Source organism: Struthio camelus, chromosome 8, assembly GCF_040807025.1.
Source record: "Struthio camelus isolate bStrCam1 chromosome 8, bStrCam1.hap1, whole genome shotgun sequence".
Classification (NCBI taxonomy): Eukaryota; Metazoa; Chordata; class Aves; order Struthioniformes; family Struthionidae; genus Struthio; species Struthio camelus.
In genome coordinates, this window is record NC_090949.1 from 13,208,790 (window position 1) to 13,229,019 (window position 20,230).

General features: G+C 37.6%; 1 protein-coding gene and 1 long non-coding RNA gene across 5 annotated transcripts in view; one reads left to right on the forward strand and one right to left on the reverse strand.

The window, feature by feature from the left end:
• Window positions 1–14,660, forward strand: part of CAMSAP2 (calmodulin regulated spectrin associated protein family member 2) — a 95,209-nt gene extending 80,549 nt beyond the window's left edge. For 2 of the 4 annotated variants that reach the window (XM_068952138.1, XM_068952140.1), the window contains 7 exons: window positions 651–2,850; window positions 3,920–4,056; window positions 4,603–4,823; window positions 5,887–5,986; window positions 8,029–8,144; window positions 9,664–9,782; window positions 11,338–14,660. In XM_068952138.1, the coding sequence (XP_068808239.1) occupies window positions 651–2,850; window positions 3,920–4,056; window positions 4,603–4,823; window positions 5,887–5,986; window positions 8,029–8,144; window positions 9,664–9,782; window positions 11,338–11,643 (3,199 nt within the window). In that variant the 3' untranslated portion in view covers window positions 11,644–14,660. The remainder of the gene's footprint in view (window positions 1–650; window positions 2,851–3,919; window positions 4,057–4,602; window positions 4,824–5,886; window positions 5,987–8,028; window positions 8,145–9,663; window positions 9,783–11,337) is intronic. The other 2 variants (XM_068952139.1, XM_068952142.1) reach the window with 2 other exon arrangements.
• Window positions 10,514–19,874, reverse strand: LOC138067998 (uncharacterized). Its single transcript, XR_011142484.1, has 3 exons — window positions 19,747–19,874; window positions 18,319–18,702; window positions 10,514–10,811 (listed from the first exon to the last, which is right to left on the reverse strand). It is a non-coding gene; the product is annotated as an uncharacterized lncRNA (long non-coding RNA).
• Window positions 19,875–20,230: the final 356 nt, after the last annotated feature.

Here is a 20,230-nt window from a genome sequence, read left to right on the forward strand (position 1 = left end):
TCAGTAGTACAGAACAAACTTTAGAAATAAATGATTGTGTTTTTTACACTGAAATGAGATGTTTTTGCTCTAGATATCTGAATAGTTGGTGTTAAATAAGCTCACGTTTAAACATCAAAATAAACTAAAAGTGATACGAGTCATTGTGCTAATGAGCTCAGTATGATTAAAACTATTATTTTGTGGATAATAAGATGAACTCAGTGTGATTCAAATTGGATTATTTTGTGGATGATAAGAACAGTCAGGTTAGATTTGTTTTTCAGTTAGACCAGTCACAAACTCTTAAACTGTTGGATGGAAACTAAATTTAAATTGGTAAGAGTTACAGTGATGCGTTATTCAGTAAATGCAAATTGTGTGCCTTTTCTCGCGTTCCTTCTGATCTAGGATGGCAATTCCTACATTCCTAAAGTATCTTGAGTTTATCTCAAAGTAATAAAAAAACATTGGCTGGCTCTAAAGAAAATGTTGTTATAGTCTATTTAATTGTGCATTTTAGTCTATTGCATTTGCCTATGCAGCTAGTCAAAATATAGTACACGCAGCATTTCATTTAATGTTACAATTTAAATTTGTTTTTAAATTGTGAATATTTTATTATTAATCTTGAGTTTCTTAGTTATTTTCTTTATTCTAATCTCAATTAGGTCATCATTACATGGAGTTTCATTTGATATTTCTTTTGACAAAGAAAAAAGCATTCCAGTATCTACTCCAAACACAGGAATTACTAGATCCGTGAGCAATGAAGGCCTTACACCAAGTATCAACCGCATGCCGAAACATATTAGAAAAAATCTGTCCTTCAAGCCAGTTAACGGAGAAGAGGAAAACCAAGATATTGAAGAAGAAAAGGATGTGATAGCTCATAAAGACACAAAGGCCATCACTGCAAATCAAAGAAATGCCAATGAGAGCAGCAACTACAGGTTTCCGAACGGAGCTCTGCAAAACAGGACAGTTCTGGATGATTTTGGCAATCAGATTGAGACACCAAGCATTGAAGAGGCTTTGCAGATAATTCATGACACTCAAAAATCTCCCAGAGTTATCCAGCAAGACCAAATTACAAATGGTTTTTTTCTTCACAATCAGGAAATGAGCATCTTAAATTCAAATATTAAACCAAATCAGTCTACCCCTGATATAGTTACAGATACGAAAGGTGCTCTGAGCCCTGTGACTGACAATACAGAAGTAGATACTGGAATACATGTTCCGTCAGAAGATATTCCAGAGACGATGGATGAAGATTCTTCTTTGAGAGATTATACTGTAAGCATGGACTCTGACATGGAAGAACCATCTAAATTTCTTCAGGATTATGACATACGAGGTAGCAATCACCGAGATCAATTAAGTCCTTGTCCCAGCTCAGTAAGTACCAAATCACAGGCAGGCAGCAGTGCTTCTTCCAGCTCAGGGGTTAAAATGACTAGCTTTGCAGAGCAGAAATTCAGGAAGCTGAATCACACAGACAGTAGGAGCAGTGGAAGCAGTTCGCAGAAAACCACACCAGAAGGGTCCGAGCTGAATATTCCTCATGTGGTGGCTTGGGCTCATATTCCCGAGGAGACACCTGTTCCTCACGGAAGAGACACTACACAGTTACTGGCTTCTGAAATGGTACATCTTAGGATGAAGTTGGAAGAAAAGAGGCGAGCCATTGAAGCACAGAAGAAGAAAGTTGAAGCTGCCTTCACTAAGCAGCGGCAGAAAATGGGAAGAACGGCATTTCTTAATGTTGTGAAAAAGAAAGGCGATGGAGCATCACCTCTCCGAGAAGAAGCAGCAGGAGCTGAAGATGAGAAGGTGTTCACTGATAGCAATCGACTGAAGGAAAAAGAAAGTCAAAAAACAGATGAACAAAGTAGTAAGACTTCAGAAGTAATAAAAGAAAACCCTGAAAGTGCTCACAACAGATGGTTAAAGTCTCCTGCTACTCCTCTGGATGCTGAAAAGCAATGGAATTTAGCAAGCCCCTCAGAAGAAAATTTTAATGAAGGAGACATCTTAGAGTATACAAAATCCATTGAGAAATTAAATTCTTCCCTACACTTTCTACAACAAGAAATGCAACGTCTGTCCCTTCAACAAGAGATGTTGATGCAAATGAGGGAACAGCAGGCTTGGGTTATTTCTCCCCCTCAGCCTTCTCCTCAGAAGCAGATTAGGGAGTTTAAGCCTTCATCGAGGCAAATGGGAACTCCATCTCCCATTGCATCTTTTGCACAGGATTCTCCTCGCTCTACACATCAGTCCCCACAGTCTTCCAACAGGAAGAATGCTTCTTTTCCCATTAAAATGCAAAGGACTCCTAGGCCAAATGAATTAAAAATAACACCTTTAAATCGTACCTTGACTGCCCCACGCTCTGTGGATAGCCTTCCTCGTTTGAGAAGATTTTCTCCAAGTCAGGTTCCTATTCAGACTAGATCATTTGTTTGCTTTGGAGATGATGGTGAACATATAGATGAACCTCAGTTAAAGGGAAATCTTTTGAAGGAAGTCAAGCCTGCAGAGGACGCAGCAAAAGAAGAAGGACCAAACATTTTGAAACAGTGTGAACAGAAGTTGGAAGAAAAGGTTAAGCCTCTTGAATCTAATGTTTCTGAAGTATTATCTCAGCCCATTACAGAAACTGTCTGCCTCACCCCAAACGAAGATCAGCTAAGCCAACCAGTTAAACCAACAACAGCTCCCAAAACAGCTAACTTAATTGAAGTTTCCCTATCAGATTTGAAGCCACCAGAAAAAGCTGAAGTATCTGTTGAGAAATATGAAGGTGAGAGTGATAGAGAACAATTTGAGGATGACCAGAAAGTGTGTTGTGGATTCTTTTTTAAGGTAAGAGAACTAAGTGGGTATTTGTTTGCTACACAGTTTCCTTTGAAAGGGGACTTCTTAATTCAGATATGGCATTTCAGTGAAGACTTTCCATTGAAGTCAAAGCAGATAGTTCTGTGACTCTTAAAAGTGTGAGCGTTATCTTTTGCCCTTGTCATTGTAGGAGTGGTCAGATTTTACCACACTGCAGTTCCAAGCGTGCCAGAGCATCCCTTTCCATTCATAGTTGGGGTTTTTGATCAGGAAGATGCATGCTATGCTGAATGTAGATTTATTTTTAACGTAAGTGTTAGTGCCCTTAGTTAAACGTGCTCACATCCTCTCCCTCATCTTCTCATCCTACTCACCCAAATTTAAACGAAAGCTTGTAAAGTACCTCTAGCCTGTTCTATGCGTGCATGTATTCAATGTCTCTGAATTGCACTCTCCCCCTCTTGGCTAGCTGAGGGACTACAGTCTTCCAAGACTCCCTTTTAAAGTTGGTATTTGAGAACACTCTGTATTGTCTTATGAAGTAGTTCTATTTAGTCAGGCTTTTAACTATAACGCACATTGTAAGAGCGTGGTGTGGACACCGAAAGCCATCAAGATTTTGAATTTCCATCTTGGAATATCCAAAATCTTACCTCACGTATCTGAGATGTGCCTTGCTTGTCTAAGAGTGTTCCTCAGTGCTAACAAAACCCCTGGCTTGATCAGCGCAAGTTACTTTCCTATGCTGCGTAGTTACTGCCTTTTGTGATGAATTACCTCCATGTCCAGACATGTGGAATCTTCTGAAGCTGAATACAGGAGTTTGTACAGTGCGGGATCTGATTCTGGAACTGGAATATTTCACCTAGCTAGTTAACTTTTATGTTTGACTTGGGCAGAATTTGTTTATGAAAAGTTTAAATAGTTTTAATACAAATCTTGTAAAATAAGCTTATTTCAAATACTGCAGCAGTATGTTAGGATATTGCAACCCAGTCTACAGAATTAAACTTCTAATGACTTGGCATAATCAGTTGCTGAATTCAGAGCTCTTAATATTTTTGGGTCCTTTTCCTTCAAATACTATTGCTGCTAGGATGATCAAAAGGCAGAAAATGATATGGCAATGAAACGAGCAGCATTACTGGAGAAGCGTTTGAGAAGAGAAAGAGAGACTCTGCTTCGAAAGCAACAGCTGGAAGCAGAGCTAGAGCATAAGAAGGAAGAAACAAGGTAAAACTAACCATGTGCCCTGATCCAAATGATCAGTAACAGTGAACATAAAAATGTCTGCTTTAGTTAAGATTGTAACCTCCATGTCAAAAATTGCAGTCAGTCTTAATATCCAAGACTATCCTTAATCCTAGAGCCGGATGTGCTGAAGAGCCCAGCTGAAAACACATGCCAGTTGGTCCTGTGAAATCAGCAGGGGCCGTCAGCCTGTCGCTCAGACTCAACATGAGCCCTGCTGGCCTTAGTGAAGCTTCTCAGAGCTCTACTCACCCCTCTGCTTCGTCTTCTGAGGGAGAGCTTATCACTTTGGGCTTCTTCCTGCACAAATACACAGTGCCCACTCAGCTAATAAACATGGTATTGATTTTGCTAGTAACAACATCCCAAAGAGTTTACGCTATCTGAAAATTGTAAAAGAGTAAGTTTCTCTTACTGATGTCTGAGAATTGTAAAGTTACAAAAATCTAATGCCTACTGGTAACGTGATGGTTAGAACTATTGACTTGGAACGTTTCTACTACTGAATTTATTTGTTGATCTTTTTAGACGCAAAACAGAAGAAGAACGTCAGAGGAAGGAGGATGAACGAGCACGAAGAGAATTCATTAAGCAAGAATATATGAGAAGGAAACAACTAAAGCTTATGGAAGAAATGGATACAGTTATAAAGCCACGCTCCCTCTCAACCAAACAAAAAAAGCCACGTCCAAAATCTATTCATAGAGATCATATTGAATCACCTAAAACACCAGTCAAAGGTCCACCAGGTAACAAATATTACTGCGGAAAGAGTCTGTTCATGCTAAAACACCAGCTTTTTTTTTTTGGTACTAACAAGCACATGCATTTAATAGTGTCTTGTGCTAAACTGAAGCTGCATGTGACCAAATCAGAAAGCAAAATTTGCAAATAGAAATGAAAAGATGAATGCCACTTTCCTGTTATGCATGCATGCATATATGAACAAACAAAAAGCTTAACTGAATGAAAACCTAGCAGAAGCATGAACATATGTGACTTAAGTTTCATAGACACCCACGTATTCTTCCCAGTCACTAATCTCTTCTTGCACCTGTAGAGCTAAGAATGAATAACACTTGGGAGATAAGAGATTGATAAATAAAATGGTGACTATAAGGTAAGAGTACTTAAGCTCCTCTTCAATACAGACAGAATTAGAATAGAAAAGTTACCTTTATACTTTTGTGTTTTTATTCTATTTCACTCACTCACCTACTGCCTGCATAGTTAAGAGCCTAGCAGCAGTAATCCTGTGTAAAAATTCAGCATTCTGTTAGATACGAAATAGCTGCTGCACTGATTGGAAGAAGTACTGCCAATTCACAATTAGAAAAAAGTAACCTGACTGTTCACTGATCCCTTCTGTTATAGCATCATATAGCCTTGTTGTTTAACTGCATTTCCTCTAGCTGCTTCCCTCTGACTTCCAGTGTAATTTAAAATACTCCCTTGCTGCCTTCCCAGAATCTGTTCCAAGCCTTAAATTAAGTTATAATTAGCTCGATTTCATGGGGGGCTTTTAAACTTTGTTTGCGTTCTTTGATTTGCATAGTGGCCATATTCCTGTGTCCATGCCTCATGTTAATGCTTAGTTCCAGACTATCCCAGCTTGCTGCATTTGTTTAATTGGCTAGGTGTCTGCAAACGTTTACATGAAATGCACCACATATGCATGCAGGTATATCATATGTAGGAGTAAGAGTTTCATATAAAAACTCTTACCAATTTTCTGATGCTGGTGTTGGGTCTAATGAACAGACTCTTCTACTTGCATAGGTTTTTATAAACTTTAATTTTGTTTTTATCCAGGTTCACAGCTTTATCGTGTTTTTTCAGTATCTAGTCTTTCATTGGCATCGCTGAATACAGGGGACAATGAGAGTGTGCAGTCAGGCAAGCGAACACCAAGGTAAAGCTACAATAACCATTTAATTTAATAAAATTTGATAATCAGCTACATAAAGCTAGCATGAATTTTAAAGAGGTAATGTGTATATTTTGTATACTCCAAGAACAGGTATGTTTTTCTGATCTGAGACATTGATTGTTTCCACTGTAAGGCATTAGGAACTGAGCCACAGTCATTTGTTTCACAAATTCTGCTGAGTAAACCAGTTGGGCAGCTATAAAGGAGGTCAAAACATAATGCTGTTCACACAGTCTCTTTAATTCAACTGCTTGCATTTAGATCTCATCTTGTGCGTATTTTATTAACACCTGAATGCTACGTGCAGCTACCTAACTTGTTTTTTCCTTTTTTAACATAGCAGCTTCTTTGCTGATTTTTTTTTTCTTTTCCCATAGCAGCGGTTCAGGAAACTGTTAAGTGCTCACTAGGACTTCAGCCTTCTCTGAACAGCAGAATTTATTTATTTTATACCTGGAAATGAGATAATTTTAAATACAATAACAATAAAACACAATAAATAATAAAAGACAGAACAACAGAATGATCTTAATCTCATACACAAAATCTGTATTATAATTCAGAGGAAAAAATGATTATTTCCATATAATTACTTAACTATATTCAGAGAAATACTAATTTTTGTATTAAAGAAAAGGAAGAAGGAAGAAAGGCAAGCTAGGAAGAGGGATTTGATTAGGAGTACTATCTGTTACTATATCACATCTCATATTTTTATGGTTACTGTGCATTACCTGTCAACTCTGACAGCCCTGCAGCTGTTCTCAATTGGCCTTTCAGTTTCCTTGATATCTTGAGAACTGACTCTCTGGTTATTACTTTAGAAACTAATAAAACGGTCCAAATATGCTCACACCTCTTGGCATCTTTTAAAATGATCGGTTTTGATTAAGAGGGGGATTTATTATAGTTATATTAGCTATTAGAAGAGGCTTGATGTACCTTTTTTAGACAGACATTACAGGAGATGACCCTTAGCTGTACAGTTTTAGTTGTGCAGTGCTGTACTATGCTTGTACTGAACAGTACATCTTCCTATGGTTTCAGATTTGACCTAGAGGTTTGATTTTTTAAAAGTTTAAAATTCACTAAAAATTGCTGAGAGAAAAAAGAGTTGGAAGAATTTCCAGTATATTTCCAAACCCACACTTTTGCCTTTTCCTCAGGTCAGAATTTTCTTTTGATGATCATACTGAGTGAATTTCAGTGATACAAAAGGTGTAGAATATATTATAAATTGAATTTCAGCTATTGCTGACTTTACTGGAGGTTATTTGGGTGTGCAGAGAAATGTCATTATAAAATCACTTTCTTCCTTATTTCATGCTAGCAATGCTTTTCTTCTCACTCAGGAAAGCTTCCATTTCAAGATGAAAATTTGACTGGCTTTTGCAGTAGCCGCAATCAAAAGAACTTCCAATATCTTGTAATAACTTAAGAAAACATGACAAAATCTTATTTAGATCTTTCATAAGAGAAATTACATATGTTTGAGAGGTCTGAAGAATTACAGCACCGGAAGGTATTGCTTGTGAAAACAAAAATTAGAAAGAAAATTGTTTTGCTGTCTTAAATTTAGCAGTTCTCACTGACAATTGCTGTAGCGATAAGTATAAAAGAAATAATTTTTTACTTTGCATTCATCATCCGATCGAGAACTGACTTGTTCACTATATGAGATGACATTGTTTTGCTAGTACAAATGTAAAAGTAGCCAGGTTTCCACTTAGAATATTCCACAGCCTAAAACACATTCTTGGAACTTTCTTTCCCTCGGATAGAGCCCAAAATTTATTGACATCAACCTCACCTAAATAACAACTTCTTGCATCATTCAAAATACTTTATACAGAAGATGAACTGTTATCCATGAATTTCTTCAGTAAATATTGTGCATTTAGGTTTACAGTCTGTAATTCAAATTACAATGTTCTACTTCCATACAGTCTGCTCTCTTTTCACGTTAGAGGCTTCTCTGCTGAAAAATGTGAATTTTTAAAATAGATTCTCAAATTAATCTTTAGGTCTGAGTCTGTGGAAGGATTCTTGTCTCCAAGTCGCTGTGGAAGTCGTAACGGGGAAAAAGATTGGGAAAATGCATCTACAACTTCCTCAGTTGCCTCTGCTACAGAATACACAGGTCAGTGACAAGTGCTCAGAAAAGTACTTGCTGTTGGTGGCTCTATGTATGAAAAGTGTCCCCTTATCTGTGTGTAAATGCCTAAAACTTGATTAACGTTTCCTTAGAAATGTAATTTTCATCTCCTCTAAAATAGATGTTAATAATACAGTTTTAAAATTTTAAATCCAAAATAAAAGTACTGATTCAGTAGTAACACTTGTGGTATGTGAAATAAAGAGGATAAACTGCAGTTAGGCTGCAAACAGTGAACAGGCTCCCAAGTAGTTCCTTGTATTTCAGTATTCTCTCCAAGGCAAGAAGAGTTGAAATTTAATGTCAGTTCAGAAAAGAATTACAAAAAATGTAGGGAGACCAGGTTGGATTGATGGGCCTGCATAGCTCTGTCTGTGCTAGCAAATGTTTGTTCTGAAAATAATCTGATCTCTCTTCCACGCTGCTGAAATGACTATGGTCTAGCAAGTCAAAAGTGCTTGTTCTGAAGATTAGAAAGTACCTGTTTTTAAAGCCTGAAACTTCAGTCAGTATGTTTCTGGTGCACTGCCTGATGCATCTCAAATTAAGTTCAAGTCGTGATAGGAAGACTTTGATTGGATAGTCCTGCTCAGTTTTCTCATGAAGGCCCATAATGCTGCAGATCTTCTTTAACTATTATTTTGTAGAGCTTATTTTTAAATGGAGCAACATACAACTCTTAGGAATTCAACAGAAGGCTTTTTTCATGGTTTTTGATATCTTCACACTGTCAGTCAGATTTCATGCAGCTTTTTTTGTGTTAATTCTAGCCTTTTTTCTCCAAAGCATAGAGAATTTGAGATTTAATCTTAAATTTAATCAGTAATGGCTTGTAATATTCCTTTCTAAGGCTCAGAATGGGTGCTTACATGCCTGCTCCTCTCCAGTGGCCTTGACACAAGTAGGCTTATCTTTCCAATATTAAAACAGAGATTTCTACGCCAGCGAGATGAATCAAGCCTTTTGAGAGGCAGAATAACGTGACAAGTGTCAGGCCAGATGTTGCATCCCTGTTTTGGAGTAAAACATTTCAGGGGTTCTAAGGTAGACAGAGTACAGTTACTCTAAGCACTGAATCAACTTGATTGTTATACATGTCACCCTTGAAATTTGCTCTCTCCTAGAGGACTAAAGTTTTCTTTTAGAAACACAAAACATTTTGCTTTTCATAGAAAGGGTTCTGTGAGATGAGCTACGTTTACCAAGACTGCTGAGCAATGACGATTTGATAATGAAAGACACATTTTTAAGCAAAGCTGTTATTAGCTGAAAGGATCTCTGGTTTCATTCTTGACAATTACATTGAAATAAATTTAGGTCTAATCATTTGATGCAGAAATAACGAAGGAGCGACAGCTTACTTGTTTGTGAAATTTGTGGTTTCTAGCCTAATTCTGTTCAATTCCCGGATTGATATTTTTATGCATGCAAAGCGCTTAAGAGCGTTTAAAATCACTCTCTGTTGATTTATTAACTTAGCTCATTTGACATTCCTCTTCCATAGGACCAAAGCTCTTCAAAGAACCCAGTGCTAAATCCAATAAGTATATAATTCAGAATGCTCTGGCACATTGCTGCTTGGCTGGAAAAGTAAATGAAGGTCAAAAGAAAAAGATATTGGAGGTAAGGGTATTTTTTCCCTGAAAGCATAAACGCCTAAATCAAACCACAGTTAAGATACTGGAAAAAAATGCAAGTATACTATTGAAAGGAATCTTCGGAGGTTGTCACCCCTTACTAAAAGGCTTGAGTACCTCTGTGACCCGCTTCCTCTGCAGACTGAAAGATTCAGTAGTACTGCAGAAACAATAGTTATTACATTACACTACACTCACAGCACGGGAAGCTGAATTAATTAATAGACATGTTAACTGATAGTCACTCCCTGCTTAATATGGCAACTTCAACATCAAGATTTTGATAATTTGTTCACAAAGTTGTTTTCCATAATTAAAAATATCCATTTTATACATACCAGTCCTCAAACTGGGACCTTTAGAACTAAAGCACAACTTTCTACCCCTTGAACTGAGTAGATCCCAGCAGTAAGCTGCTATGCTCTGTGTTTATGAACAGAAGGGAGTGAAATACATACCTGATAGAATTTTCTGTTGTTTGCAAACAGCAGGACAAATTCAGGACTTACTGCCACAGAAAGGTGCTTTCCAGCGTTTTCTCTTATGCTAGTACAAACCTTTCTGAAGATGCACAAATGTTCTAAGGGTCAGAACTCAGGGACATATCTTTCCATGCAAAAGGAACAGCCAGGAGTTTGAGGGTGAGAAACGGGACTGTTCCTTTTATCAACTGTGACAAATCAGACAGATTAAATAGGTCAGAGAACACAGGTATTTAGAATCTGGATTTAATTCATTTCTGGAGCAAATTTCATGACAGTATTTCTGCCCCCTTGACTCTTCTTAATTCTTCTGCCTCCACGTCAAGATGCTGTCTTCTCTCTCTCTCCCCACGTTTTCCAAAAATGACAAGTGAGACACTGAGACAATCTCTTTCAGGTCCAGTGACTGGGAGCATAATAACCCCCAGAAACCGCAGGAAAGAACAGTTGTAAAAAGGTCGTGCTTAACTCTAGGATGCAGCATAGTCACTTGGCTGAAGTCGTAGGTGTTCACAGCACATGTCCCATAGAAGCTATATAGGGATGGAACAGGAATCTTTGAAGATTTCAGCTTATAAAGAACCTTTGCTTAATACACTTCAACTGACCTTACAGTTTGACCAAAGTTGAGTGGATTTAAAGATGACAGAAAACCCTGGAGGATGATAACTGAAGGATCTTTCAGACATCTAGACATCTCTGAAGTTCCTGATCCAAAACTTAAAAGTGTTAGACTTGTTTGATGAAACGGCTGTAACATTTTTTATTTGGGGGAAAAAAAAATCCTTTAGGATGCCTGTTCCTCAGGGACAGCTAAACAGGTATAGCTAAAATTGTCTGAATAAGGTTTTGCCTGAGAAAGATACTACCTTGTCAAAATTCAAATAGTTGAAGCGGAGCAAATTGTAATGACAGAAAATAAGGTCTTTTAATGGAAAGTGTTAGATATACTTATCAGCTCTGATAGGAAAAAAAAATGAAAATCCAAAAATGTTGAATGCTTTCTAACTGCAATGCAACATTCATACGGTGAACCTTTTTTCTTTCTTTCTTTTAAAGGAAATGGAAAAATCTGATGCCAATAATTTCTTAATCTTGTTCCGGGATTCAGGATGCCAGTTCAGATCTTTGTATACGTACTGCCCTGATACTGAAGAAATCAATAAATTGACGGGGATAGGTCCCAAATCTATCACAAAGAAAATGATAGAAGGACTGTATAAATACAACTCTGACAGGAAGCAGTTTAGCCACATACCTGCTAAAACTTTGTCTGCTAGTGTTGATGCAATTACCATTCACAGCCATTTGTGGCAAACCAAGAGACCAGTAACTCCTAAGAAACTTTTACCTACCAAGGCATAGTAGATGGGAACAGTTTTTGCTTCAGACAATTATGATAAACTTGCACTTCATCTTTACTGCCTGTAGGAAATAGATTTCTAGTTGCCAGCGAGACTCTTTAAAACTGGACACCAAGTTCTATTATCATGCCCAACTGGAATGTAAACACAATATTTAGGAGTACAGAAGATTATCACTTAGGTGATACTTACAAGTGATTATGGAAATGTTTGACTTGTGTGGAGATTTGTATGTGCTAATACAATATATAGAGTATATTTGCTCTGTATTTTGATTAGATACACTGAAGCACTGAATGTTCATCTTTAGTGACTCAAACTACATATTTTTTTTACATCTGTTGCCTTATACGTTTGTACTTGTGCTTGTCTTGAAATATTTGTTTTTTCACTAAAGAAATACTTCTTAATATCCTCGATACTATTGAACTTTACATATTGACTCTTACGGTGAAGACTAAATGGTAAGTTATGTGTCACTGAAGAATAGCTGAATGGATCTGTTCTGCAGGATCCTCATTGTATACTGTACCAAAATCAAGATTCATTCCCCTGAATACTTCTAATTCCATTTCAGTTAAATAATACTGGTTTGCTTATAGACTGAACACTAAGGTAAACATCTGTAGATGCTATCTAAAGATACTAGAGAGAAGTTACTAGAGAGAAGTTACTAGAGAGAAGTATCCTTCAAATGAACTGATTAACAACTCAAGGTATAGTTAGATCATGCAGTTACTCCTGTTTTAATAAGTTACCATCCGCGATGTAATGACTGACCATGTGCTTGCTCATAATCCCATTAAAATACAAAGAAAAAAGATTTGGTAGCCCTCTTAAACAGCTTAAGCAAATGTGTATTATTTTGCATTGTTCCAGATAAAGAGCGAGTATACGGTCAGTCACTGCTTCTCCACGGAAGGAACAGCAGCTTACTAAAACATTCAGAGCTAGATCCCTGATGCCTGCCTGACAGAACACTAAAAATATTCAGAAGAATCACATAATTCACTAAGTCTCAGATCTTTCAGAAGTTGTTTCTAATTCCCATTATTTTAAGATCTTGGCCACTATCTGTTCTTCCTGCCTTCAGATCTACCATCTCAGACTTGCATCAATTTTCCAGGGAATAGACATCTGATGAAGAGTTTTCTGGATGTCTAAGTAAATGGCTTTCTTGACACACTCTAACAGATGATGTCTTGTGATGCTTATTAGTTTTAAATACATACGGCAGAAAGCCTGAATGACATTTCAATAAATTTATAATATAACCATTTACAAAAACAGACTTGGAGCATATTTCAGTATTATTTACAAAGGGCTGCGTTCTATTCCAAAACAGTGTTTGATTATTTTACAGATCACTAGTCTGTTTCAGTGGGTTTTTTTTTCTCTCTTACGATTTTTTTTTTAACAAACAGCACTGTTCTGAAAAAAACTACAAACTTGAAGCCTCCCCTAAATCTGTGGCTATTTTGTCAATGTACACCAGAGGATTAGTTAGGGGAAAAATCTCATTCTCAGGAAAAGACTTGAATGATTTGTGATTCTGTTCTGTTTCAGTGTTGTGACAACTACATAAACATAAGACAGTATTGTACTATAAGTATGTAGTCCATTCTGTTTCATGCGGAGTAGAGACTAAAACTATGTTCATATTTCTCTCATTAAACTGCTTTGAGAGAAATAAAGCCTCACTACTATGATGTTCATTTACTTATATGAAAGATGCACAGGAATGAGATGTCATTAAACAGTTTAGAACAGTACTTTTTTAAATTATTATAAGGCCTTAGGCATCAATGCATCTGGGTTATAAACATTTTCTCAAAAATCCTGTCAGTTTTACTGTAATTTATGTTATATTTATGTATATTTGTTAAAACTGTAAAAAAAAAAACCACTTTAAAATACATGTTTAATATGTATGTGGCTCAAAACTATTTGTGGTTAGCTGATTCCTACTGTTTGCATGTATATGACCAGAATATGTAACTCTTATATTTCAAGTGTATACATATTGTGTATATAGTATATAAATAATAATAAAAAGGGGGAAAGAGGGTTTGCACATTCTGCCTGTTAGACAGCTCCTACGAATACCATTGTAGGAACACCTTGAATAACCATATGAAATTGTGTATAATATGCAGTGGTTCAAGAAACGAGGCGGTTGGAATTAACTGATACACATATGGTGAATAACTTCAAAAGAAGTTTTATCATGGGAGGCTTTTTCTTTCTAAATCCTGTGCTATGATTTAACTGAACATTTGCAACACCATCAAGACATACATCCATCTAATCAAAGTGAACTTAAATACATGACAGAGGATTTATTTGAATAATTTTAAATATATCTGAATGTATTATGAAATTTACATTTGTCAACAGGTTAAAGATCTGTGCAGTGTCTAAAAGTAGAATGTGAATAATGCAGTTGAAAACTTCATTGCTCGCAGTATAAAGTTTTACTGAATGCAGGAAAAGTAAAACTAGATATGCTTTTCCTTTTTAAGCCTGCAAATTTTCTAATTACAGTGGATCTTTGGTTGGGATCATGTTTAAAAAACAAAACAAAAAAAAAACAAAAACAAAAAAAAAGCTTTCCATAAAGGCCAGTATTTATCACTGACCTTATCAGAACACACTGGTGCTTTCATCAGGGGTATTATTGTTGCTACAACTGAATTGCCAAACTTTCATCTTAGTTTTTGGAGCAAAATTTCAGATTCTAACAGTCATGATAGCTACTGAAATTTTTTTTTTTTTATTTTAGTATGACTGTTAGTTTTTATTATTTGGCTGTTTAAAGCCAAATTCAGCTATTTAATTATGATTTAATGGGCACTGTTAAAAAATGTACAGTGTATTGTGTGCTTACTTGTCCACTTCTATGGAGCATAGCTTCCATATTTTTTTCAAATGCTGTGCTGTAAAATATTGTCATTGCTACTTATGTGGTACAGTGTAGTTTTTCCTTTCATTTAAATAAAAGCATGGCACCAAAAAGTACCTAATTTGTTCTCTTTGTTTTCATTTAAATATAAACTGAAATTATAAAAACTTTTATCTGTATATTTAAATCTTGTTTTTTCCTCACTGTATTTCAGCAACTTAGACGTTTTAGGAAATACGCACAATTGTTATTTCTCTTTTGGTTCCCTATTTTCTTTGTATTACTGTCTTTTACATAGAATTTAGGTTCTGATATTATCAAGCGTAGGCTATTAAAGAATTAGGCTTCACACTTCATTCCTGAGGACAAAATGGAGTTACCCTTTTCTCTTCAAAAGTGAGTTTCACAGTTGCAAGCCAGCTGATAAACTCCTGTACTCTGGTTAGTTTCCACTGTTTCAAAAACACAGAAACTTACTAGTGAATGTAAAAAGCGTGCTTCAGATGGGCAGGTTTTCAAGATGAACTGTTATCTTCCTCAAGACAGGTAAAAAAGAATAAGACTTCTTGTGAAATAAATTGTGGTGCAATCTTGGAACAGAAATAGTATCCAAAAAATAAGATCTTTCTTCCAGATATGTAAATTAGCAAATATTTCCTGTCCAAATTATGCTTTTTTTGGATTTTTGTGTTGCCCTGCCATTCTGCAAGAGCAAGGACTTTTCCTGAAAGAGGACATGACATCACTGCACTGTCAACAACCAGAATGAATTCTCGGGCTAATTCAAGCAGCTAGAGAATTGCTAAAATTTAGAGCTACTTAAAGGACAGATCCAATATACATCTGACATTAGGGCTTTTAGTACTGAACTGAAAAGTAATGCATCTGAAAATTAATAACCTTCACTCTTCCCCTAAAAAAAAAGAAAGAAAAAAAAGTGCCAGATCAATCACTTTCCTATACAGCATCACAAACGAGTTGACACAAGCAAGGAATTATGTTGGAACAGAAACAGGAATTGCACCCAGTAAAGCTATTTTTTCAGTGGCAAGTCCAGCTCAAAATTTTCATCTAAAAACAGGCTTTGTTCAGACAGGTTTTTGAAGAGATTTTATTTCTTCTGTTCTTTTGCAAGTAACACTGCACTGACAAACTTCAGATCATGTCCTGGCAAATTTAACAGACTATGACTGTGCTGTGTGTCTGAATTTGTGAAACCAAGTTTGTCCTGCTGTGGGATCCAGCAGCGTAGAGAGCTGGTATTAACAACTACAGAATAATAATCTCAGTTACACTTGGAACCTAAGCTCTTGGATCAAGCAGCACACAAAGGTGATGCAAAAAATAGCTTTATTTCTCAAATCCAGATGTGCTGATCAGGTGTAGACATCTCTCAGATGTCTTTTCCTAACATCTTAAAAAAAAAAAACAAAACCACACAGCTTTGCCAGGGTTAAACCTTCATCTACTTTTATCTTTTTCAAATAGCAAATTAGCATTTCTTTGCCACCTTGTTACTATTTTAATTAGCTGAATAAGCAGTTTGAAGAATTGTGGTTATAAAGATCAACCTTGAGAGCCACAGCCTTTTCCAGCTGACAGCTTACGTTTAGCTGAAAACCTGAAAATTCTGCTTATTTAACAAAAAAAAAAAAAAAAAACCACACACACACAAATTACCTTTTTGTAGATTTGGATGTCAGAAGAATTCAGTATTTTTAACATGCATAGCATCTTTGTTCCTTCACAAGCATTTTTTTTTTTAGAAAAGAATTAGTCCATTTAGAAAAAAAGATGTGAAATGCGTGTACAAACATATGCATGCATGCCAAACAGGCTCTTTCAGACTTACTCGCTTACACATATCTGCATAAAGGAATACAGTTTATTTAGAGAACCTTGGCAAATACAGTCAAATGGGGTAATGAAGCTACTCTAGCTTATTCCTTTTAGTAAGAAAGAAAAGCAGCTACATTTCTGCTTTCTGGAGAACTATACTACATTAAATTGCTATATGCTCAGAACTACTGGTCCTCCTAAGGGGCAGGGAAGGACTCTAAACACATATACATTTAAGAGCTCAGTACAAACTTTTTAGGAGATAGAACTCATAACACCAAGCTGTTTACCAATTTTAAATTCAAGGATAATACTGATGAGCTCTAGACAGAAATGCCTTTGATCAGAAAAGCTAATAAAAACTATTGAATTTCAAGAAAGGACAGAAAGTTGTAGCATTCCCATGAGAAATGTTATTTAAAACCTTCTTCAGCTTATTATTAAACAACTGGAGGTAAAAAAAAATGCTTAGGAGTAAGTAATTCATTATCCTTTGACAGATTTGTTAAGAAAAATACTGAAAAGAATTTTTTTTCATGTAAGATATGTCAACGTTTTCTGTTCAAGGTAAGTGAATTTTATGGAGGCAAATACAAAGTAATATCTATATGCGTTTTTACGTCACTGTTAATCTGTTAATAGAGTTCTGCACAAAGACTAAAAGCTAATATGAAGCTTTCCATTAAGACAGCTCTGCCTTATCCTTTCTTTATCATCACTGATCTAAATCTCTGTATAACAAGACCTGGCAAGAGCCCGCAAGCCTGCAAGAGCCCACAAGCCTGCAATTATTTAAATTACCTGAAGCCAGATTATAGTCTGTCTCAGTATTTTTATTGTTTAAACTACCTGAAACTGGAGCTATGATGCTGACGCAAACAAGCGTCTAATTCTCATAGATTATGCAAGCAATTTTAACTCTTGTAGAACTGTTAGCTCAAAGTTCTGGAAACCCTTTCTTAAACTGCGTGAAAACTGCCTCCAAAAGCAAAGTTTTAAATAATCAGAACTTTTTTTTCCAACTTTTTGCAACAACATCACGTAAACATAGTATAAAATGGAAAGATTTGAATGGTTCTGTTATCACTAAAAATCAGGGGATTGGCCCATTTTTATGATGTCAACACAAAGTTGCGAAATACAACCTGCTGGACTCCACTGGCAGATCTTGGGCAAGGTTAGCACTGGGGAATGATTCTAAGAACGTATCCGATCCTGTTGACATTGTCTGTCGCCACCTGCAAGATCTCTAAAATCTTCACAGTTTTTTTTCCTGAAGCAGTCCAAGAACAGACTACAATGTCACAAGGCAATGCAGAACTCCTTCTCTAGTAATCCTGATTTTCAAGCTCTCTAAAGCCACACCCAACAGCTTTGCTCCTTAGGGGAGTTACCTTCTTTGCAATAATGACAAGGGACTTCAAAATAAGCCGAGGCCATCCCAAGGACATCTTTCTATACCTAAGTAAAAAGTTCTTAAGAGCCAGAGAACAGGGTCTTCTTCTGTCTCCCCATTTTCAATAGACAGGATGTTATAAAGTGTCCTTGCCAGATATTTAAGAGTACTGCTCTCCCAAGCAGACACATCAAGTAATGCTAACTGTTCTTCCGCACCTCTTCTGGAGGGGAGACGTTTGGTTCTTGAAAGCTTGAAGGGCTTTGCTACTGCATTGTAAGAGGCCCGATAACAGGATAATTTTAAATTCAAATTTCCTTTTCCTTTTGGGTCTGTTTCTTTCATCCCAACCATCTTTCTCTCAACAGATACAATCTCACAGACTCAGTCTCAGGAACTCCACTGAAAACAAAGCTATTGCACAGAAGGTGCGTGGACTATAGTAACACCACTGTGAAATCAAGATAAATTTAAAATCAGACCTGTGCTTAGCTATCACTTTCCTGGATTACACAAAGTTTGAAAAGGAAGGTTCTTACCTAAGTGTTTGTTCAGCAAATGTATGCACACAGGTTTGTACGGACAATGAAACTGAAGTCATCTTGTTTTTCTCATTCCCTTTTTGAGTTATAATCCCTATTATATCACATGCATTGGGAAACAGTTCCATTTTTATAAATATGTTTTCTATCAATCAGTATCTCCAAAGGCAACTAAGCAACAAGTAATATTCTTATAAGTAAATGGAAGGATTCAGTGTTCTACTAAAGAACTGAGTTTCCTGAGATGCGATACTGACGTTTCAGTGGTGCAGAAAAACACATATTACTTGCTCGTCGGCTGTGGAGTCACTGCTGTGCAGCCAGGTGGCACTTCATCTGTGCTACTCCTTACAGGATAGACAGGTTTTCCTTTATGTATCCCTTTTCAGAAAGAATATAGAGAGAGAATAACATCATGAGGGGATTTCTCCTCTGCCTCTTGTCCAATTCTCAGCAAAACTGGGGTCCCTAACAGTCTTAAGTGTGACAGAGAATCCAGTTCACCTTCATTTAAATCCCAGACAACCTTCCCTGGACCTCTGATACATATCTCTCTCTCGCAGACACAAAATTAAAAAAAAAAAACAAAAACTGGTCCCTGCTACTTTCTCTATCAGAAAATTAACACGGTCTATCAAATTGATCAGGTTTAGAAACGAGAAATGTCTCTCACTGCTGATGCATTATATTGTTGCTGATTCATACGTATTGTTTTTTCTCCCAAACGCTATATGAGCATTTTAACGTAATTTTCTGCATTTCATCTCACAGCTACATAAATTATATAAAGATAACTGAATGCCAAATGTTATATAGATATGGACACTTAGTTTCAAAGTATTATTTCTATAAAAAACACATTCTTTTTTCAACAGTCTCAAACAGTATTTTTTCTGCCTGGATTCATTGTTTTCAAGCACAACTACTAGCTGTCAATTAAAGGAAGACCAAATTTTCTGTAACACAAGAACATACTAAAAAACATATGCAAGGCTGGCCTGAAACCCGGGAATATCTCATGCAGTAATTAAAGGCATTGCCAACAAGCCATAAGCCTCCACTGCATGAGCAGAGGAAACAGGACTGCAGCAGGGTGTGATGGCAGTTTGGCGGTCAAAGCACCCCACCACGAGGGGAAGCAGTGCATCTGGTCTGCATTCATTAGGTGATTTTTTTTTTCAGTACCTCAAGAGGTATTTAAGCAAAGACAACACGATGTAGATACAATTTTTGGGCGACCACCCGAGATGTCAAACTTCTACAGCTAAGCTACGAAAAGAGTTATGAAGCTGAACCGAAACACAACAGAGACGTTAATAAGGAGACAGACCTAGGGGAAAGGGAGCATATGGAGCAGGGCTTCCCTGCCCGCCGGGGAGAATCCTTTGTTGTGGGATACTGAATTATTTACAGGAAATTCCCTACCATCCATCAATCACCAGAACGCCTTCTAAAAGGACGCGACGATTCTCACAAGCATGCCCCGGTTTAGGCAACTACCCGCAGCCTTCAACTCGGCGGCGCGAACCCGCCCACCGCCGCGGCCAACGGCCAACGGCCAACGGCCGGCGGGCTGCACACGGCCCCAACGCCGCCCCCGGCCCGGGGCGGGGCTACGCGCCGGCCCCGCCCCTGACAGCCCCGCCCCGCGGGGGGGGCGGTGGAGGCCCGCTGAGGCCCCGCCGCCGCCGCCGCCGCCGCCGAGGGCGGGCCGGGCCGGGGGAGGGGGCTCGCTGCGCCGCCTAACAAAGCGCCCTGCCCGTCCGTGTCTCCCCGCGCCCCCGCCCTAGCCGGGCCACGGCTGCCGCTGCCACCATCTGTCGCTGCCGCCCCCGCGGCGCAGAGAGACGCCCAGTCCGGCCCGGCCCCTTTTCTTCGCGTCCCATTCAGGCAGCGGCGCGGGCACCCC